Source organism: Rattus norvegicus, chromosome 11 (genome assembly GCF_021556685.1).
Source record: "Rattus norvegicus strain SHRSP/BbbUtx chromosome 11, alternate assembly SHRSP_T2T, whole genome shotgun sequence".
NCBI lineage: Eukaryota > Metazoa > Chordata > Mammalia > Rodentia > Muridae > Rattus > Rattus norvegicus.
Window position 1 is genome coordinate 41,494,744 of NC_141544.1, and position 23,749 is coordinate 41,518,492.

Sequence of the window (23,749 nt, forward strand, 5' to 3'; positions counted from 1 at the left end):
CAGTATCACTTAACCTAGTCTCCCGAGCTCTATTAGACACTGAATCGCCAACCAGGCAGCATATAACAGCTGTGAAGAAGCCTTCAACACATATAGGGCAGAGGACACCTGGGTGTCAGTTCAGTCAGAGAAGATGCACGTAACCCTCAAGAGGCTGGTGGCCCCAAAAAGTTTAGCAGTCTGGTGGGGTGGGTGGGGTGGGGACTTCCTTGTGGAGATGAAGGGGAAGTTCAGGGGATCAGGGAGGAGATATGGGATGTAGAGCTCTCGGGGGTGGGGGGACTGGACTGGTAGGGTAATAAAATCTGGAGTGTAAAAATAAATAAATAAATAAATAAATAAATAAATAAATAAATAAATAGATAGATAGATAGATAGATAGAAAATCCAGCACGGGGAGGCAAGCGCTCTACCACTGAGCTAAATCCCCAACCTCAGCTTGTTTTAATATTTATACTTTTAAAACAAATTTTATTTTAAAAAATTTAATACATTTACATCACTTTCCCCTGAGTTCTCCTCTCTCCAACCCCTCCCATGCTTGGCAATTTGTTGTAGATGATGTCCCTGCCCTGAGCGCAAGAGTCCCACTACCTGGTGTGCATAGACACTGATATCAAACTCCGTGGCACAAAGATGAAAAGACTGATATTGTTTTACAGACAAGGACACAAAGGACTGCTCTTTGGACAGGTGACTGTGTGGCTGTGCTGTGTATTACTACAGACTCACTCAGCCTTGACAGGTAAAGTTCTGGGCCAGAGAAGAATGCCTCACGCCTCACCTGTGTATGTGTGTGTGTGTGTGTGTGTGTGTGTGTGTGTGTGTGTGTGTGTGTGTGTGTGCGTGTGTGCATGCCCATGCCCACGTACATGCATGTGTGTATGTATGTATGTATATATGTATGTATGTATGAATGTACGATATATGTATGTACACGCACACACGTATGTATGTGTGGGATAATACTCTTCAATCTCGTGGTGTTTTAGTTGTGGAAATCTAGGCAATATTTTCTTTTTCTGTCAGATGAAATGTATCACATAGATGCTTCTTATCTCTATTTACCTGTATCCAACCTTGATTTTAGAAAACCCATCCATGCCCTCAACGTGTAAATCATGACATATCTGTATCTTCCCTGGAATTATTAAATCTGCCTTACAGTGCACCATTTTTTCAAGTCCTGTCTTCAAATACTGGGATTAGAAGCAGAGTCTCTCCCTACACACATGCTCTAGAGACAAAGACATTTAGTGCCTCCTAACCCTTCTGTGTTACTTCCTTAAGAAATTACTATATAATCATAATTTGAGGAAATAATGGCTTCATTGAGCCATGCTACAGTTTTCCCAGAGCCGCCTCAGAATTCATACATGCAGAACGAAAAATAACTACTGCCTTTACATTTTGTGGCTTCTTTTAGTTTTATCTCTTCCCTGAAGGAGGAAATAATACATATTGGCTATAATTGGCTACAATTTTGCAGTCTGTACATTGTGATTGTTTATGCACAACTCTCAAATATTTATTAAGTCTAAATGAAGATTCCCATAAAATGAATTTCAGTCAAATCTTAGGAAGTAAGGACATTTTTTTTCATAACTCGTGATTGTGATAGACAATTTGCATTTGTAATGTGTCCTTAAATGTATTTAAATTAGTAAATTCATTTCGTTGTATTAGAGAAAATATCGCAGCCCATTGTGAGATGGAAAATTACCATTTTGAAAGTATATCTTGATTAATGGTAAAGCTGGGGAAAAATCTGTTGGTGAGTTTTATTCATAATATTTGGTAGCTATTGGGCAGTCATGGTGCATGCCTCTAGTCCCAGCCCTCAAGAGGCAGAGGCAGGTGAATCTCTGTGAGTTTGAGGCCATCCCAGTCTACAGAGAGAGTTATGGAATAGTCAAGGTTACAACAAGAAACCCTGTCTGGAAAAAAATTTTAAAGTTAAAAAAAATGTAGCTAATGCTGTATCATGGCTCCACCAAGAATTATATCTTGTACTTTGTGATCCATTGGCCAGCAGAAGGACACACTTCATTTAGAATGGAGGGCCAATTCTTGTAAAGCTAATTATTCCTAGATCAATCAAAAGGTAAGACAAATGATTGCCTGACAACCTTTAAGCATATGTCTTCGCTCTCTTGATGGCTTACCTACTCGGCTGCATAAGATAAATGACTCCCTCCCAGTACAACCATATTAAGGTTTTACAGGTAAAAGAAAAGACTCAGAAAATTGTCACTGGAGTAACTACTATTACAAATACTTTTATTGCTTTTATTTGAAAATATTTACAGCTATGTTACAGGTTGCATTTAACATTCCATATGTTTTTAATGTAGTTTTTGTTCTGTTAAAGGGTTTTGAACTATTGAAAACTTGGTTGGTTGGTAAAATAAAGAAAGGATTTCATACAGGGTCTAACTTTGAGTCATTGTTACATTAATGTGTCAGTTAACAGGATAGACTCTTAAGAATAGATATGCATTCTCCAACTAATCTTATAAGTAACCAAATCTTTATCACTGGAAGACATAGCAATTTTACTAGCTTATTATATTACGATACACATGAAAACACGAGAAATATTTGATGAACAATTTAAAACATCTTCTGAAATTACGTACTGGGTATTAAATATTTTATTGTAAAATAAATATACCATTTAAGGATTAATATTGAATAGCCAAACACTGATCCGCAGCATAGCAAAGCTATTAGAAGCCACCTTCAAGAATAGATTTTTCTCACTGACATCTCATACCCACGTTCACCTCTCAAACCCCATTCCACTTTTAACCTTGATATTGTTAGGTACACACAAGATGCAAAGAACTGAGAACAATGTTCCAAGCTTGATGCAACGCATCCACATCACCATTTGTTTGTTAGAGAATTTTAAAAAGTAGGAATCATTTCAGCCTGACTAATTGTCTGAATAAGCACTCGGTTCTTCCTTTTGCATGTCCAGACATGTACACTGACTAAATAGGATGGGGAACTGCAGCCTCTCCTCCAAGGCTTGAGCCTGTGGACTCTTTCAACAAGGGCTTCACTTGTCATAGTTTATTTCTTTGCCTAACCCAGATAGATGGACCTGCTTGCTTGAATGTACAAATCCTAAGCCTTGAGAGCATATTCTTTTCACCTATAAATTCTTTTCTTTGAATGGATGGGTCCCAGGAAGATTAACCTACATAAATGGGAGGCTTTGAAAACCATCTTGCGTAGAGAGAACAGAATACTTTTATCCTTAAAGGAAGTTGAACTTTTAGAAATTTTCAAGAAGAAATTTTAAAAACATCTTTATTAAATAATCAGTCACGTCCTTCGATGAGTTCATCCAAAATTATTAAATCTATCAATTTTCCAGGTCTTTTGCTTCACACTTACCACTGTTTAGCTATTACTATATATGTAATAAAAAAATTGGAGTGTAAATAATAGGCTATGTTTGAAAATGGGTATGTTTTATTGATATCAACTATAATCTAACATTTTACTTTCTTATTAGAATACATGACAAGCAAAAATTAGTAATCATAATTATATGACCATAACTGAGAATATACTTGATGCTTTACTCTATAAATTAGACTAAATATTGAGTTCAACAAGCGTGAGTCCGAATAACACACAGGGAATCCCAATGTCCAAATAAGTCATTTATATTCCTCCTCAGGGAAAAACATCATAACTTTCATCTCAATTCAAATCTGCTTAAAAGTAGTTCTCCTGCCTTATGTACTCACAGTTTCTGGGGCGACTTTATAAAACACTGAGCATAAGCCACGAGCTGGTGTTGAAAGCAAGCCTTAGACATAACTGGTGGAAGTTTTTCTAGGCACAGTGACCTTCCTCTGGCTGTCTTTTGGTGGCACGCGGTAGGCAGAGACTGGGTATCCATGCCACTGTTCCTTCCTGTTGCAGCAGCAGTATCCACAGAGCAGCCCGCCTGCAATGAAGAGGACAGCAGCGGTTGCCCAGCCAAGGAAGAGAGCTCCTCCAAGTTCCCGCTTCTGCCCTGCGTGGATGGTTGGGTCGTAGAAATCTCGGATGATGATATTGGCGGTCCAGGACACTGGAATCAGAACGAAGATACCAGTCACAATAAAGAGTACTCCTGACGTTCCCAGCAAGTAGGCTTTGACCCTCTCACTGGAGCCGGTGCACTCAATCTGTTTCATGCCGCAGATGCCGATAATGAGAGCGACCAAGGAAAGAGCCATGGCCACACACATGAGTGCACGCGCTGCTTCCAGTACTGGAGGGAGAGCCAATATGGAGTTATAGAATTTGCACTGCAACGTGACCATAGCTTGCTGGATACAATTCATCCAAAGCCCTTCCCAGATTCTCTCAAAGATAATAATATTGCTGCCGATGAAAGCTGAAACTCTCCATTGAGGCAGAAGTGTTGTCCCCACTGTCCCAACCAAGCCAAAGAAGCCAAGAACTAGTCCAGCAATCTGAACGGGATAAAAAGCCATTGTCTTTCCTTAGCCTACTGGTCCAGCCTGGAAGGAAGGAAGATGGTCAAGATGCAGAATGCGTAGGAGTCTTCTAGACTAGAGGATTTCCTGGTCTTCTTCACTCCTGCTGCCCATGATGTGTTCGCCCAAATCAGCAGCAGTGACTGCACTTGAATAAACTTGAAGTACCTGTTGTAAACTCTTGTGAGCTATCCCCGCACACGCCTTCATTTCTGTTCGGTTTATTCAGTAAGCATATATAATTCTTTCCCAGCCAATAAGAATGTAGCCAAAGATGTGTCAAGAAGTACTGCCTTCAATGCTGGCATTTCTCATGTTATTACTGTCTTAGCCATGCTGTAATTAAGTGCCAAAGCCTCTATTGTGCATTACTAATTACAGAGCTGAAAACATTCACCTAAAAAGCAATCTGATATGAAAGTATAAGTTTATGTGGTTAAGTCAAAATTTAAAGATGCCAAAACTCTGCCAGTTTTTCTGAGATAAAACAAAAGTCATTCTGGACTTTGGCCACTAGTTTCTTCTTGTGTAAAGCCTCTTTTCCAAATTTTGCTTATCAACTCGAAGTTTACTAAGACTTATGGGTAGAAATGTTTAACTCTATGACATCAGGACGTCCACTAAGACTAGGAGTGCTTAGTAAGAGCCCTTAGCATGGGATTCAAATTTCACAGTTACTCTTCCAATCCTGATAGGAGGGACCAAGAAGATTACAGCTGATAATTGTCTGAATAGGCTAGGAATTATTCTATTAGCTGCTGTGTGGCACTTCTCCCCCTGCTGAAAGACAGCATGCAAACTTTCATTAGCCAGCTCTTCCGTGACAGCTTGAAATACATCATACTTATGGAAGCTGAAAGTTGACACCACACTTTTTCTCTTGAAATGCATAAAATTGCCCTTTGAGCTGCAGTATCACTCAAAATTCTCACAGACAGCTCTTCAGAGTAAGAAGGTATCTTTGTAGTTTACAAGTTGCATCTTTCATTACTGGACAGAGAATGTTAGCTCTACGATGTTTGGGGTGATATCTGCCTAGGGGCAAGCCTTGCAGTTATTCTGTTCATTTCCTTCCTACATTTATTCTGAGTCAAGAGCTGGATGGGGAGATGTATTTATCAAACACTTTCATATGAATCTGGCGACTGACACTACCCTCTCTCCTTTTATCTCAGATCATTTTCAAGCAAAATTAAATTGAGCTTCTTTTAAAAGTTGTGTGTGACTTTTGCATTCTGGACTGCCTTTTCCCTGGCCCTCATGGTAGGGAGTATGGACCTTTCTAACTCCTTAGTACATCCTGTGGGAATCATTTTAATCAAATGTAAACACGTCCACCAGTCTTTCTCTGGGAGATATTGTAGTGTGCAAATGACCTCTGTTCTAGTGAGATACAGACTAAAGAATTAGTTGACAGGTCAGGACACTCAGACTTCCGGAGTCTATAGATTTTAGGATGGATAGCCTGAGAACTCCCTCTGTGCTGTGTGTGAATCATTGAGGAAGCAGAAGATCTGAGTAGTTGACAGCTTCCTGTCAGCAGTCAGGAAGAAGAGCTTTGGGACCCTTTGTTCTTTGTTCTGACACACCAGTATAGCCATTCTGACCCTGCCACAATTGGCCAACAGAACTCTGATTTGGCAACCTTTCTGTCTTCTTCCTTGTTCCCCCTGCTTTTCCTCATTCCAACCCATCTTCAGTCTTCACATTGTGGAAGTTTCCAGATTGCTCTTCTTTTCCAGCTGTTTGCCCCCACACCCCAGCCCTACCCAAGTAAGACCATTTTGCCTGTCTTCTCAGGAAACCTAAGTGAGAGGGCGTTGACTTAGAATACTGTGCTGTTTCCTATATATAGGACTAATCTCAGAATCCTTAACAGTTTAAGGGCCTTTGGCTTTGGGGCTTAAAAATCAAAGCAAGTTGTCACACTGTCTTCACTTCTTTGCTCGGGAGAAGAAATTGCTTGCCTCTCAGTATTGCTAAGACTCTCATCACCTGAAACCTGCTTTTCAGGACCCTGAAATAAAACAAAAAAACATTCTCGACTTTGGCCCCTAGTTTCTTATTGTGAAAAGCCTCTTGTCCACATGTTGCTCATCAACTCGAAGTTTACTAAGGCTTATGGGTAGTCATCCTCCATCATCCACTTCCTCTTTTCATTGCACCTATGCCCTCTCTTGTTCTCCATGTTGTCCTTTACAACATAATCATATCTAAAGATCTTCTACCATATTTTTCTTTGAGAGAATTCTACATTTTTGCTATTGTTATCATCATCATCATCACCGTCATTATTATCATTCTTTAATCTATTTTTTACAGTGCACTCATTATCTGCCTCCTGGTCTACCCTCCCACAGTTCCTCATCCCATTTTTCCTCCCCTGACTCCAAGAGACTGTCTCCCACTACCACCATTCTATCACTTTCCCCATTTTCTTTCCTCATTCCAACTCCACCTATGCCTCCCAGCACTATTAAATTGACTATTACTATTACTACACACACACACACACACACACACACACACACACACACACAATGTTTTAACGAACATGTGAATGTAACCTATTAAGTCTTTTTTGTTGTTTGTATCAATATAACTTCAAGCCAGACCACTTAGTATTGAGGAACCATTGGCTCATCCCTGGGTGAGGCTAATTCTCTGTCTCTCAACAATCATCATTTTCCAGTAATTCTTTGTCTAGAGATGGGAACCCTTGAAATCTCCCCCTTTCATATTTGTATGTCTACTGACATTGCCAATGTTCCAATATTGTTTTTGCACCTGCTTCTAGGAGATACCCTTTTACAGCGTATTTTCTGGCTTTCTGTCTCTTAAAATCTTTCCCTCTTCCATGAGGGAGTCTGAACCACAAATGCAGGAGCAGTAATGGATATGTCTGCTGGGACTTCCCTTGATCTGCTGACCCATGCATTCTGTTCAGTTGTGTTTTCCCATGATGGTCTTGATTTGCTATAACTTGAGGCTTCTTTGATGAGGGGTGGTAGCTGTACTTCTCTCTGTGTGTTAAGATACGATTTAGATTTTAGTTAGGAATTACAATTGTCTAGCAAATTGCTGGTAATAGATTTTTTCTAAGTCTGTGTCCCCATTTGTTCCTAGACCATAGGTTATGTTTCTAATAGCAGTCATGATTTCCCCCCTATTGTGTGAGCCTTAAATCCATTAGATACCTATTAGTTATTTTTAATATGTGAGTCCCACTTATAACTTTTTTGGTACCTTGTCACACTTGTCAACAGTGTAACTCATGGCTGAGTAGGGCTGTTAATCCTTTCCCACTTTTGGCAGGTCACATAGTATTTTCTGGTACCATGGAAGCTAAACCAAAAGAAGGAAGTTTTATGAGTAGATCCAGCTCCAATCCCTCAAGTCCCGTGTTGTAAGTGTACAGTATCTTCAACCATAGGAGTTTCCCTTCAACCTCTGAGAGGCAACCAAGCGCTAAATCAATAATCTGTGCTGTGTTAGGAGTCACAAACCATGTAAAAGGAGGTTTCTCCAGGATGGTACTGGGGCTTTGATTAGTCTGTGGTTCTTGTGGTGCCAACTCAAGGGCTCCTTTAATCTATCTGTGTCTGTGTTTGTATCTGTGTCATTGATATCTAAATTTTGATCCCACACTCCTGGTCACTATGAACACACACATATCTTATTTCACTTGCACTTTTTTCTTCCAGCTATTGGAGTCTACCTACCATCACAGATGCTCCAGCATACAGACAATCCAGACATCCTAGCTACTGTCACCAATGGATCCTTCTGTAGTTTGTTTCCTGGTTCTTTCTGTAAAGGCAACCATTAATCATTTTAACGAAGAAGTAAAGAACAAATGTTTTGGGAAGGAACATGGTCCTTTGATATTTTAGCTATCCATTTTGAGTGAGCTTTTGAATCTCTTAAAACTTCTGTACTATGAGAAAATATAATCACAATATCACTGACTTCTGGGGCATCTTGGCCAATTAAATTTGTCATGTGTGCAGAGTATCTGGCCTCTAGCAAACACATAGAGAATGTGTGCTGTTGCGGTTCACTTTATTTGTTCTTGTTGTATCATCGAGCTTACTTGCTAGTTCTTTGTCTTTAGCTCGTTGTTGAGCTCTTCTTTTGAGTGGCCTGGTTAACTGTATCTGTTTTCTTTCAGGGTTTCACATGCACCTCCATACACCTGTCATTCGTGTACTCTTTCCCGGGATAATCATGTATGGCCAGGGTTCCTACTATTTTCAGAAAGGCAGTAATTTCTGAAACTTTTATCTCTAGCCTGGACTCATTCTCCTATAACACTCATTCTTTTGTGTGATCGTTTGCTCCTCAGCTCTTGAGTGAATGGGGGCATGCTGGGGACTCTGTGAGAGTCTATCCAGATGTTCCTTCTGGTTGCTCAGAAGGTTGTGACAAAACACTCTCAGTTGTCAGACTCTTTAAGATGTTGCCTAAAGACAAACATACACCCAAGTCTTTTTTAATTCTTGCAGGAAGCTCATATCCAGTGACTAATCAGTCACAGAGTGTAAAGGGCCAGCCTGACAGCCCGAGCCAGGGATTCAGAGCCCGTGTGTATTCCAGCTCCACAGTTCCTGGTGGAGTCAGCTGAACTCTGTTTGGTCTGTGTGCCACACTGGCCTTCTCTTCTGTTCAAGTCTCTTCTTCCTGTTGCTGCTCAGCCATTAATCTACAGGAAGCACAGTATATTAATCTTTGCCATTTAGCCAGCTTCTAAAGTAATCCAGTCATTCATTACACCTTATTGTAATTTATTAAATGTGTTTCCTGCTTTAATATTTCTCTGGCTCAATTTAGCCCTTTAACATTCCATTCCATTCGGATTCTTTTCAATAATGTTTATTTAGTTTTCTTATCCAAACCTTTTTGCCCATATTCCATTTTTATAAAAGTGCAAATATCATACTGAAATAAAACTTAAATGTGTTTGCATTTTACTTCCAAATTTTTAGTGTTTCTGGGCTGTACAAAATAAATTCAAATGCCCAACTATTGCAATAATGCTTGAATTTGGTACCTGCCCAAATCCAAACCTGTTTTATGTTCACACATTAGTCCATCATTTGTCCTCACAGATTTTAAATTTTAATGAACATACTATGTATTAAACAAGTTACTGCATTAATGCATATATATATATATAATTGTATTTACAGATAAAAAGAATGAATGAAAAGAAAATAAATAGAATGGGTCTCAACTTTAATTTGATGAAGATAATTTGGATATGAAATAGGTAATTAGATCAACAGAGATAAAGGTAGTAGAGCCAGTATAAAGTGAAACATTGAGGCCAATAGTAGATTGGATGAAAAACCAAAAGAAGACCTTGACCAAAGCATGCAAGGTAACATGGCCACAAAATTATCTAGGATTAGTACAGACTAAGTTAAAGATTCTAAGCACACAGCTGACACTATGGAGTTTAAGCATACCTTAAAATTACAAAACAAACTCACTAGTCATCAAAACGCAGTAGCTACTTTGAGAAATGGAGATGCTTCAAAATGAGCATAAAGAAACCATGTAGGTTACTTGAATAATCTGGATGAGAGACAATAAAGTCTGGCTTAAGTAACAGAGGGGGGGAAGGAGAATGGATCATTTTTTTATGAATAGGAGATAAAACTGCTGAACATAAGAGAGTTAAGGTGGAGAAAGGTATCAGAGATGATTTCTGTCTAACCAGCATGCCTCACAAGGTGCATTTATTGAAGCGTGAATATTTTGTTATCTGAAATACAAATACCATTTTAGAGAACAGATCAATAGTTCAGTTTTCAGATTTAAAATCTGAGTTGTTTTTCAGTCGCCCTGAATGGTATTTGTATTTCAGGAAACTAGATATTTTAAAGCCCATAGGGGCACGCTAGACTGTATTCTTAGGGAAGAATGAATCTTGTTTATTACTATTTATTGTTAGAGTACAGTCTGTGTGCAGAACTGGACAGTAGAGATAGCTGACTTACTCCATAGTCTTGCTGCTGTGAGATCAGTACTGAGTTATTTAATGATCTAATTTAGTTTCTCAGTATTTTCTACAAGTGAATAGGTCTGAAGGCGGAAGCATCTGTGGTAAAATCAGGCCACTGAATTATCTCTATCAACTGTTTAAAATCTGTTTTCTTACCAGCTATCTTAGCCAGAGTTTGTATTCCTGCACAAACATCATGACCAAGAAGCAAGGTGGGGAGGAAAGGGTTTGTTCAGCTTACACTTGCACATTGCTGTTCATCACCAGAGGAAGTCAGGACTGGATCTTATACAGGGCAGGAACTTGGAGGCAGGAGCTGGTGATACTCTGAGGTCATGGATGAGTGCTGCTCACTGACTTGCTTCCCCTGACTTGCTCAGCTTGCTTTATTACAGAATCCAGAACTACCAGCCCAAGGATGGCCCCACCCACAATGGGCCCTTCTACCCTTGATTACTAATTGAGAAAATGCCTTACAGGTGGATCTCATGGAAGCATTTCCTCAAGGGAGTCTCCTTTCTCTCTGAAAACTCCAGCTTCTGTCAAGTTGACGCACAAAACCAGCCAGTACAGCTCAGTAGTCCCACATTAGCTCTGAAAGTCTGGAAGATACCTGGAAAGTCCCTGCTGGACAGCCAGAGAAGCTGACATCTGTTGTGGGTGGAAGGTGGCAGGCAGAAGTAGCATAGCAATTAAGACCTACACTTAATAAGTCGACAATCACAGTTAGCCATCTCCTCCTGAAATCCCTATCCTCTCACCTCACAGTAGTGCTACCAGCTAGGAACCAAGCTGAAATATGTGAGTCTCCAGGGCTGTTGGGCTTATGGACAGATACGAGTCAGGAGCATGAGGACACTACTACAGCAGGACTAGAGGGCAACTTTAGTTCTGGTTATTCATCAAGTGACAGCTGTTAGACTTGTGGATGGGCCTGCTCAGCACCACTCTTCCTCACTGCTCTCTAAACCAAGCACTTCCCTTAGCTGTAATGCAGGGCTCCCAGCTCACTCACCCTGAGGGAGGCCTCTGCATCCCAGAGATGCCTCAGCCACTTTCTGGGCTACTTAGGTCTGAATCCTAGGGGGAAGGATTACAGACTCAGGAAGATGCTAAACTTCTGAGGGATTCCAAGTGGATATCCTCCTTCCCTCTGAAAAGAAGGCAGCCAGTACTGAATAAGGTTTGGCTTGGGTTCTATCAACATGTACTTTAATGAGAAATAAATATTATTGTTGTTGCTAAGTGGTCCCAGGTCAGAGGCCCAGAGTGTTGCCTTGATATTTGTTGTTAATCTTTGTAGATATTAACTCTCTGGAAAAGAGTAACACTGGAAATTTTACTCCCTTTTTGTTAGCTTCCACATCATTTGATTTGATCGCGGTTTGACTGAGTTTGACTTTCACTGTTCAGAATCTTTAGTTTTATGAGGTTCTATTTGTTACCAGTTGGTCTTATTTCCTGACTGACCAGAGTCATATTCTGAATGCTCTTATACATGCCTCTGTCTTCTGCAGTATTCTCTACCCTTTTCCCTAGTTTCAGAGGTTCAGGCTTTATATAGAGAGCCAGAGATTTGGACTTGACTTTTGCATGAGAGAAATAAAAATCTAGTTTTATTGTTGTACATTTACACAGTTTGCCTCATTCCTCTTGACAAAGGTGCTGTCTTTGTCCAGTGTGTGTTTGGAATCTTCCTAGAGACAGTCAGCTGCCTGCGATCTATAATTATGTTGATTTATATCTGGGCCTTTTATTCTATTCCTGTTTATGCCGGTACCATGCTATTGTTATTACTGTGCATCTGTGTATGAATTTATGTTGGTATGGTAGTGCCTACAACAGTGTTCTTTTTACCAAGGACTACTCTGGCTATTCCTAAGTCTTTTGTGCCTCCGTATGGATTTTTGTTTTCTGTGCATGATGACCAACCTAGAGATGTTGATTGGGATTGCACTGAGTGTGTAAATTGATTTTTATTAAGATGACCCTTTTCTTAGCAGTTACTATTTAAATCCAGGAACATGGAGGATCTTTCTACCTTCTAGAGTGTACCTCAAATTCTTTCCTTGACTTTTAGTTTTCATTGTAAAAGTCCTTCGCCTTTGTGGTTAATTTTGCTTTGTAGGATCCAGTTATACCACTCTTGTTCACACACACAAAACACTCTCTAGTCTACTTCAGAAACACATGTTCATCCACATTCATTGACATGCTGTGCAATAGCTAGGAAATTCAATTTGCCGCGATGTCCATCAACCATTGTATTCACAATGAAATTTCATTCATGTATAAAGAAAAATAAAATTATGAAATTTGCAGGGGAGTGTACTGTCCTAGAAAATATATATTGAGTTAGGTAACCCAAGCCTGGAAAGAAAGCTACCGCATGCTCTTTCTTATACTTCATTCCTATATTTGAATCTTTAGATTTGTATGTTCAACTTGGGGTTTGTGAAGAAACCAGGAAACTAGAAACTTAAGGGATGGAGCATGCTTTAAGGAATGGGGAACAGCTGAACACAGGCTATGTGAAGTAGAGATGCGAATACAGGGAGCAGAGAGGATCAAGCAGGCTTGGGGGTTGTGAAGAGGAGAGGCAGGGGACACAGAAGGATGAGCCAAATCAATGGCCTATGAAAAATCCATGTGGACGTCCACTGCTTTGTAAAGTAACTGAAATATATATGTTTAAAGCGAGTCAGGACAGAGTTAGGTAAATGCTGCTGCAAAAATCAATTGGTTATAAAACAAAATCCCCAGTGCAGCCGTAGGACCTTTCCTTAGGAGCTGTCAGTCAAGGAGGCCCGATTTGGTAAACATCCACCATCTATTTGCCTTTAAGGTTTTTAGTTGCTAAACAAAGTAAAAACCAAATTTGCAACTAAGTATGTTTTCCTTAATGAGTCTCATATGCTCCTCCATGCAGAGAGAGGAAAGAAAGCCCTTTCCCTGTGGACCAGAGTTAGCAACACTGACACTGTAATTCCCAAGCGCAATGAGTCTGGGTGCTCCTTGATTACAGGAGCCAGCATTTGAGGTCCAGGCGCACAGGGTCTTCAGATTTTGCTCAGTGCCTCTCCCCACTGACTTCATATCAGAATTCATTTTGAAAAATCACTGGTCCTAATTGCCCCACTCCCAATTTATTAACCTAGATAAAATGGGATACAATAAATCACCAGAAATATTCCAGATTTTTAAAAGGTTAGATATGATGTAATGTTTCCCCCTTTCCTCTCCTTTCCCCATGCCCTTCCATGTCTGAATTACTTCTACTGTCCTTACTCTGGTATCTTAGCAGTATTCCTGTAATATAGACATCCAGGAAGAACTAGAAAATAACTACTTGTAGGTTTTATTTTTATTTTTGTGATAATCTTTTTTTGGGGGGGTGTAAGGTGCTACAATTTTGAAGAGTCAATCTATATCCCAGAGTGACCTTAAATTCATTATGTAGCCCAGGCTGACCTCAAACTTGCAGTTGTCCTTGCCTCGCCTTCCTTAGTATTTGTTTTCTTTTGTAATTAAGCTCATGTATGTAAACTTATTTCATGTATAACTTCATTTGGCAGATAATTAAATCAAAATAATTTACAGTGGGACTAGGCACCATTATATTTTAAGTATCTTAATGTGCAGCTGAGATTGAGAGCCACAGGCTGCTATGAATGGCTGGATTGTAAGCTCTTAAGGCAACTTTTCATTATTAAATATTATTTTCCCAATAGGGCTTTCAAGCCTTGAGAAGGAAACATGTGGTTACATTTTAGAACAAGAGCCCGAAACCTAAATATTTTACACTTCTGCTTAAACTTCATCTTAAAACAGTAGGTGGTAAAGGCTTTAAAATAAAGATAATAGCTTTATTGCTCTTATCTCATTGTAATTAGGCAATGATATTTCTCCAGAGCAGGAGGAGGGTGCAGCACCCGTCAATCACGATTAAAATGCCTGCTCTGGGGCTTTAAGCATGGAGTTTCTCAACTGGGAATTATGTCAAAAATCTTTGAAATGCAAGTGCTTAAATATTTCTGGTACAAAATTACTTCAGTTGTATTCAGAAATAAAACATGGCATTAAAAACATTTATATTTATGGTTCTTCCAAAGTTATAAAATTGATACTATTAATAAGCGAAGCACAGGTAAGAGAGAATGCAACTTTTAAGAGCTAAACCATTAGTTGTGTTTGGTAGAAAGCCTTCAGATGTTTGATATAGAATCCTGGGTGTTCCTCTTTTTTTTTTCACCCCTGAGAGGATTGTGTACTTTCAAAATTTGTCCTCTGCTTGTCATTTGTTATTTATTATGCTTCAGGCCTTGTGAACGACTGTAGAAAGCAATCATCGATCAGTGTCACCTTCACTCTTATTAACAGAGACTCTTCTTCACTCTGAGCCAGTGTTCTGAGCACCTACGTCTGCTGACACTGTCCCCTAAGTAAAACATTGGCAAATTAGAACAACAACACCGTCAGAAAGCACTGTTCTGCTTTGCATGTTTATCACCATTTTATTGTCCAAGGATCTGTATGAAGGTGAGACTTGTTCTGTATTCCATTGTAAATAGAAGAAAACTTCAGCTGGTTCCTTGTTAAAGCATGTGGTCCCGTCTATTAGCACTTGATATCCCATTTGCTGTACTGCAACTATAATTTCTAAGTATGGACAGTGGCCATATTTGACTGTTCTTTTTCAATTAATTAATTGGTAACTTTTATTTGATGTGCATTGGTGTTTTGCCTGTATCTCTGTCTGTGGGAGGGTGTCAGAGACCCTGGAACTGGAGTTACAGACAGTCGTGAGCTGCTATGTGGGTTCTGGGAATTGAACCCAAATCAAAAGAATAGCCAGTGCTTTTAACCCCTGAGCTGTCAACCCAGCAGCCGCAGTTGACCTTTCTTTCTTACAGTATAAGAAATGAAAGTTAACATATGCAAATGTTGATAGCTCACTGTCACATGAGCATAAGAATAAATTAAAATAATTAAATCAGTAAGCATATTATTGGACCTGTTTTCATTTTACATCAAGAAGCCAGCCTGAAGGAAACCAGAAGCAGATTAATCAGGTAAAATGTTCAACCTTTTCAAGTTAGGCAATCTCACTCATCTGTGAGATCATTCAGATCATCCATGATGTTAAACCATGTAGAACTAGACAAGAGCAATTGTCACCAGAACCACTCACTAGGCAAATTGTTTTTACTAAATACTTTGACCCATAGGTTCCTACAGACATCTATTTAAATGACAACAAAATGTCCTTTAACCTTGTTTCTCTACACAACTATTTTGAGTTAGGCATGGTGAAGCACAGCTCTACACCAACCCTTGGGTGGTAGAGGGAGGGAAATCAGGATTTCCTCCTCAGCTGCACAGCAAGTTCAAAGTCGACCTAAACTTTAAGAAACACTACATTAAGCAAAATAACAAGATGACAAGTCTTTAGATAAACTAAATAGTCAGCTTTAATTTGTTTCAAATAAACTGTAACTATTAGAATATTTTGATTTCCAGAAAAATTAAGGTGATGATCCACAGCCTTCTGATGTACTCCACACCCAGATTGCCCTGTCACTGTGGATATGGGACATTTGGCATGAGAAGCCAGTGTTAATGCAATACTAAGATTCACGGGCTATTCCTATTTCCCTGGAATACAATGTGTGCGCATTCCTCTTCCATGGTCACAACTAACTTGCCTCTGTCCTGTGAATGTCTGTGAATGTCACCTACTCTGATCGCAGACCTATTCCACATCTACCACAAACATCACCTCCTAAATTACTGTAATGTTTTTTATCTCTATTGCTGCCATGTTTTTCTATAGTGTGCTTTTTACACAGGTCTAATCTCATTCTTGATTGTTCTTATGACTTTCCATCATTTATAGAATAAAATCCAGTATTTTGGCAGGCTATGTTGCTTAATACTTTATCTCTCTTTGCTCAAATGTTCTGTCTAAAATAAGCTTCTTTGACTCATTTTCACTCAATCTACATTTTAACATCTACCACTGTCTATAACTTTATGTTTTTGTGTTAATAGCTAATCATTATATTATCTGATGAAGTCCTGTGTTTTATTAACTTACAACTAAGAAAACATAAAGAATCGTGCTATATCTGGTGTAGTCATACATACCCCAATACTTAGAAGTTACCAGGAAGTTAATTTGATTTAGAAAATATTTTTGCAATTATTTATAAAAAGAATGTCTGGATGGACCAATGCTATTTGGTTTTGGTGATGGTTGAAAGAGGGTCTCTCTATATACCCCTGATTGTCCGGGATCTCACTGTGTATACCAGAATGGCCTTGAATTTACAGAAACTTGTTTGTCTCTGCCTTCTAAAGACATGTGCCACCATGCCCAGTCACCCTTTGATTTTTAAATTCCATATCATGTATATATTATATATAGTCTAATTTGCTTTTGATTTATTTGAATTCTTTATATGATTCTATCAGTGGTCTATGTTAAACTATTTTCTGCTGATTAGGGGCATTGAGTTCCTTGGGGCAAGTTTGACTTTCACTGTTAGAATATCTAGTTTCTTCTTACTGGTTCTCCTTTGTGCACAACTATTTAACAAACCATGACAAACCACAACCAACACTAAACAAACAAAAACCAACAACCTACCCCACCTCTGGGATACCTAGTACTTATATATCCTCTGAAAATTTCCCATAAATCCAAACATTACATAATTAAAGAAGCTATCTGTCACTGACAAAATCATACCTCTGCTACAGCATGAGGCAAATCATAATCAGCTGTTCTGGACGATCTGAAACAGCCCTACATCCCAGACCTGGGATTAAAATGAAAATATACTCTTATAACATTTCTTTTTTAAAAAAAGAAACAAAAAATGTCAAAATTGACTTTACATCCTATCACTTGAGTAAAATGGAAATCCCTGGTGTCTTTAACAACTCAGATGAGTCTTTTGATGTTTTTTTGGAAGCTGTCTTGTGAGAGAGCATGTGATTTTTTGCTCAAAACAGATAATAGAGAAGGTGTGTGATGTTTAAGAAGAAGGTAAATGGAACCCCACAAACAGTAAGAGGATGCTTTTGCCTTTCTACACCATGTACCTATTCTGGCTGATTGTAATTGGCCCCTTCTCCTGACTTGTGAGGATTTGGCGGAACTTCGCTGTTTCTGCTGGATTGAGCTTCCACTGTATATTCATGCTCAGTTTTGGCTATTAAACTGGACTTCTGATATCCTGACAATGAAGAGTGGAATTGCTCCAAGAAACTACTTCTTTTTCTTTAATTTTTTATTAGATATATTTCTTTACTTACATTTCAAATGTTATTCCCATGCCCACTTTCCTGTCCTTAAGCCCCAATTCCCTCCCGTCTCCCCCATACAGGTATTCCCCCTTACTGCCCCCCATATTTCCCTGCACTGGGGGGTCCAACCTTGGCAGGACCAAGGCTTCTCCTTCCACTGGTGCCCCACAAGGCTATTCTCTGCCACATATGCAGTTGGAGCTCAGGGTCAGTCCATGTAAGAAACTACTTCTAATCAGGTCAACAACACCCTTTTCCTATTAAATGTTTTTCCTGCCTCTGATCAGTAGGTTAGAAGAGGGGTTGAAGCATAAATAAAGTAGGTTTTAAAAAAATCTAAGCCTACTCTTCTGAGACAGAGACAAGAGGATCTCAATGAGTTCGAGGCCACCCTTATCTATATAGCTAACTCCAAGATAGTCAGGACTACAAAATGAGACCTTGTCCCAACAAAATCAAATAAGCAAAATTTTGGTACATTGACAACATAAGAAAATACACTGTAATGTGGATTGTAAGTGGAGTATGTTGTTGCTAAAAATGAGAAATTGATTTTATATTTGATCTTCAGGGGATCAGGCCCATCAATAATGTCAGACAGTCCCATCATGGGAAGATAGAATATGGTAGAATTTCAGCATCAAGTCAAAGAAGAAAATTCTTGCATTTATAGATATTTCAGAGTAAGGGTCACTGAGCTTGGAGGGTAGTGTTCTCTGAATATAGCAGCTGGAGAGGGCAAAAGCCATCAGGAAGCCTCTGTGACCCAATATTCCAGCCTTTTGTACATAGTTAAACATAAATGACATTGTGGAAAATGGGTTAAAGGGATGTGGACACCAGAGGATTTAAGGGCATCAAACTCAGTTCTGGCTACTTGCTGCTGTAATTGGGGTGTCATGGGGCCAAAGTCATGTCCCCTCTCATCTTCATGCACCGCCAGTTTGTCAGGTAGCACCAACTGAGTCTGCGTGGAATGCTGAACCGTGGATGAGTAGACTAGAATGGTGCCTGTGTGTATTAAAATCAAGAGTTATTAAAGGCTGGTGACAGCTACAAGCCAGGAAATCCATGAGGATGTTTGAAACCATCTGTCTCATGACTCCGATGCCTGATGTCTGATTCTGAAAGGATGGACTGCTGGTTTGTTCACTCAATATCTGAGCAGACTGGACTGATTTACATATGCCTGTGAGATGATCCAAGCTGGCAGAGGGGCCAGAGGAACGCTTAATGTTTTCACAGAAAGACAGAGGCATGGCCAGGAGTCTTTTTTTGGAGAGTGGTGTTGGCATTAAGTAAATGACTGGCAGCATTAAGCAAAAAACAAAGAATAAAGCAGGGGGAGGGAGATACATGTTCTCAGGAAGAGAAGGCTGGAATCAGAAGGATACGATTGCAGGTCCCTGGAGGTTATAAGAGTAGATGGAATCAACCAATGGTCAACTGTTCCATAGTTGCTCCTCTGGGATAAAATCAGGCAGTGAAGGAGCAGGGTGCACTGTCCTTGTGTACTGTGATGTCTGTGAATGAATTTAATCCTGAAGAAAATAACTGATCCCTCACAGATAGCAGAAATAAGAATAGTGCACAGCATCATAGAGATTATGAACAGATTTGTGATCTCAAAAATTCCCGTTTCCCCTTTTATATCTCTTGTTATTTTTTTGTACACGGTTTAAGTTGTTGGATAATTAATTTTATTATTAAGTAATTTATGATTTTGCTGCCTTTCTGAATTGTGTCTTATATTTACTGTAATTTTAAACTATAAAATAAAAATACTGCTAATTTAATTTGCCAATATGAACTTGTGCTATATGTTTAGTTTTGATATTTGTTTAGATTTTTAAAGTGAGGTTAGCAAGGACAGGGATTCAGAACCTGAACTAAGCTCACAGTTCAAATTCTGAGTTTTATGGACTGTTCTTTTCACTAGCCTGTGCAGTGCCAGAAGTCAGGAATCATGTAATTTCATCATTTTCTATTACCGATATATGATATACTGCAATATACAATGATGGCCTTTAGAGGGCATTTGACAGACTCGTCAGACGTTTTTCATGATAGAATGGTGAAGTTCTAGCATTCTTTGGATCCAACTTTCAGATCTGGAGAATACCCAGCATGTCGTGACACAGTTCCCAGGCTCTGAACTCAGCACTTAATGCTGCACGGGAGTCCATTGTAAGAATAATTGTGAATGTAAATTTTTCCATTCTTTGCTTTCTGGTAGTCTCCAAGAAGCCCCAGATAGCTAGAATTATTTCCTCTTTTTCAGACGATCCTAAGCATGGCACACTAAGGTGTACTTATCTCAAAGCTAATATGTTAAGCAGGGCTCACGCTCAGCCATCATGACTTTCCGAGGTGCATTTTATAATACTGTGTGTTATCTTAAGCTTGTTTCACTTAATGAAATTTAGGTCAGGACCTCCTTCCATCCCAAATAAACTATAAGCTTAGACCAAATAAAAATTAATGTTCACTCATTAATTTAACTTAATAAGGATGGAAATTTTCTATCTCTTGTGTCAATTTATTATCTAATTAACTTGAAAGACACTGCTGTAAATAAAGACTATAAAGCACAGCTTCCTGTCAATCTGATCATCGGCATAACCTTTGTTTTTACCTACAGCTGAGGACTGAACCGAAGACCTATGCTTCCTAAGCAAGCACTCAACTACTGAGCTATTTCTCTAACCCCAACCTGTGTAGCCCAGGTTGGGTTTGAACTTGTGAGTCCTACCAGCATGTAGCACCCCTACCAATTATTCCTGAAATTTTTAATCATGGTCTTAAAATCTAATAATGAGGCCAGTTGAAGCTTTATGAACTGTCCATCTATAAGAGTATGGGTATTTTTATACTGTTGATAGTTAATGAAAAAAAGAGAGAGACACAGATACTCTCCAGTCGTCTAAAAGAGTGCCCACAGGAGATGATTCATTGAGACCCTAATGAATGGCTGTCATCACAGAGCAGATAAATGTTAATAAGAGAAGAGATAATTATATCATGGCCCAAGGAACAAAGGCTTCATGCTAATCATCTAAGCTTATAATATTTTCCAGAGAAAGTGAAACTGCAGGTGTTCCCAATGTTGTGGGAACAGCCAGAAGAGAGATCAGGGCCATTCTTCCCAAAGGCATTCTGAACTCTGTAACTAAAAAGGAGGCAGAGACTGCCCATTATGGTCACTCAGTGAGATAGGTATCAGTTTCATCCTGTCTTTACAGAATGAAAAATAGAGACTAGATAAATTTCCCTCTGGCATAGAAGACATCTGAGGAAGGAATCTGACCTACAAAACTTACTCTGAATCTCCAGGCTGATTGGTCAGCTCAGAAATAAGAGATTAATAAGAACAAACACTGCTGTGTTCAGGAGAGTAGGATGCTCAAGGTTGTGAATTCCAGGACAGTTACTGTTAGTTAGAAAGGCAAAGATGTGTGGACCTAGCAACATCTCAAGATCCAGTGCGGCATAGGAGGTGCAACTCAAGGGGGAATATGGAGAAGCTGGATTTTCTCCTTCCGTGGTTTATGCAAGGACCTGACAGCCCACATTGATCATCTCGTTCTCACAATCCAAACCTTTTCATGTTAGGAATGAAGCTTACCCTGAAGGAAACTCTGGTGTTCCTGTTCATGCACCAATTTAAGGAAAACTGTTTTCAGATTTCATTTGCTGGTAATTCCCCTCCTGTAGCTTTAGCCACATTAAACCACTTCTTGATCTCTATGGGTTTGTCAAATATGTCGTTCACTTTTACCTGAAAATCTCCAGTACCTGCCTACACAGCTACACTTCCAATCCTTTCTAAATGCCACCACAATTTCCACCGGAGGCATCTGATTCATCGAGGCACCCATGAATTTCCCAAAGTCCAGATATAGACTTTATCTCCTTCGATGCAAATCTGCAGTATAATGTTATAGCTTTATTTAGGAAAGTCTGCCACTTAGACCAGAGGATATATCTGAGAGTACGATCTCTCTTCCATAGCCTCCTATATTCCATATCTGAAATTAAATATCTTTCATGAGATATCTTAACCATCCATTTAAGTTTACTTCTTCTATGTTAATTAACCAATCCGATACAGTTCAGGCTCTGTAAGAATGCATTGGATTAATTTTTTTTTTTAGAAGTAGCATTAATAGGGAATGTAGTGACAGATTTTTAAAGAACCCCATTGTGCAGTTTAGTAATTCCCCTGCTGTGATATTTAAGGTAGATTAAATACCATTTCTAAAGGATTGTGCCCAGGTTTGCCAGCGACGTGCAATTATATCCAAAGTTCAAGGCGATTTTTGTTGTTCGTTGGATATGTGAAGGAAAGCTGACCACATTCCTAAGGCATTTCCGGTTTTGTTCTATTAAAACAGCAGGGAGGAAGTCTTTCTTCCCCGGGTGATTCAGTGTTGTAGGAAATAGCAGGTTGCCACATGAAACGCTCTGCTTTTCCATGCACTTACTACAGAAATGTAAAAGATTGTGCAAGAAAGGAAGAATCCCAAAGTCTCAAAGAATCACCACTCATGAAAGGTTCTATCTCAATATTTCAGGTGTGACCTCTTAAGTAGAAACTGATTTTGTTCTCGAGGTTGTGTTCAGTGTGTGTGATCAGTGTCTGAAGAAGTTAAATGCCAAACCTTCATTCATTCACCCATGTAGACGCCTTCACAGTATGGTAGAATGGTGAGCTCCACAGCACTTCAGACTATGCCATTGTCTGAGGATTATCCCCAAGCTGCCAGCCATAAAATGAAAAGCAACAATGGAATTGACCAAAATAGGGATGTTAGCTTTTCTTAAAAATTAGCAACCAATGACTTAAGGGGAAAGTATGTGCACATGGTAAATTGTTTTTATATCTATTAAACACCGCTTCCAAATTGTATGACTGAGGATAAAATAACACATCCCATGAGTTGGCTATAGAAAAGATTCATTGAACCACGTTGCTGTTTACACTGTGCATCCACCTGATATTAAGTGTATTTGTAAATTCAAGTGCTAATTATTTATGCCACTGCTTGCACGAATAGTTCCTGGATCCAGGAGGGTTTTGTAGTTCACCTTTTACCATAACTAAATGGATCCTAATTCAAAAGCATTGGCTAGAAACCAGGAAAACAGAGTCCGTGGCACATTTCATCTCTGAACTTAGAGCTTAGAAGTCAGAATGTAAAATGGGGTTTGGCTGTAAACAATTAAGTTCAACATTAACAGTAATTGGAGACTCAGTGTCTTCTGCATTATGAAAGTTTACTCCCCAACGCCACTATCACTTAATAAATTTAAGTGATAGCTATGGTTCATAGTAGTAGGTACATTTTTAATTTCTTAAATATTATTTTATGTATATGGGTGATTTGCATGAATGGATATCTGTGCACATGTTCATCTGGTGCTGGAAGAAGTCAGAAAGGGCATTGAATCCCCTGCGACGGGAGTTACCATCCTGTGGATTATGAGCCACCAGATGCATGCTGGGAATTGAACCTGTGTCCTCTGCAAAAACAGTAAGTGCTTGTAGCAATCTCTTTAGTCCCAGTAGGTAATGTCTTGAAATACTAGCTGTCTGTCTTTTATTTTAAAGTAATAATACCTAGAAGGAGAGACGACTACTCATAAAAAGGAAAAAAAATTAATCGTATAATTTTTTAAAAAATACCATTAAAACTCATACTTTGAAATTGTAGGGAAGTTCCAACAATCTGTGGTAGAATATGGGGAATTAACCACCAGTGCCTACATTACAATGCAGTCACCCATCTAAGACTCTTTAAAGACTAAGCAAAGCTCTTTGATGTTCCCACAGACTGGCTCTCAGAACACATCCTTGTGCCTCCACTTTAATTTTGCCTTTCGTTGATTACAACCAGTTACAGAGAAAGACGATGTGATGTAGATG

At 39.2% G+C, this 23,749-nt stretch overlaps 1 protein-coding gene across 2 annotated transcripts; it reads right to left on the reverse strand.

The window, feature by feature from the left end:
* Window positions 1-2,819: 2,819 nt before the first annotated feature.
* Window positions 2,820-8,315, reverse strand: Cldn17 (claudin 17). Of its 2 annotated transcripts, XM_087576460.1 has the most exons (2): window positions 8,228-8,315; window positions 2,820-7,528 (listed from the first exon to the last, which is right to left on the reverse strand). In XM_087576460.1, exon 2 carries the CDS (start codon window positions 4,500-4,502, stop codon window positions 3,828-3,830), a length of 675 nt encoding a protein of 224 aa, XP_087432586.1. In that variant the 5' UTR covers window positions 4,503-7,528; window positions 8,228-8,315; the 3' UTR covers window positions 2,820-3,827.
* Window positions 8,316-23,749: the final 15,434 nt, after the last annotated feature.

What these genes read in the sequence shown, in the direction of transcription:
- Cldn17 (XM_087576460.1), bottom strand. Translation starts at nt 4,502, where the DNA reads ATGGCTTTTTATCCCGTTCAGATTGCTGGACTAGTTCTTGGCTTCTTT.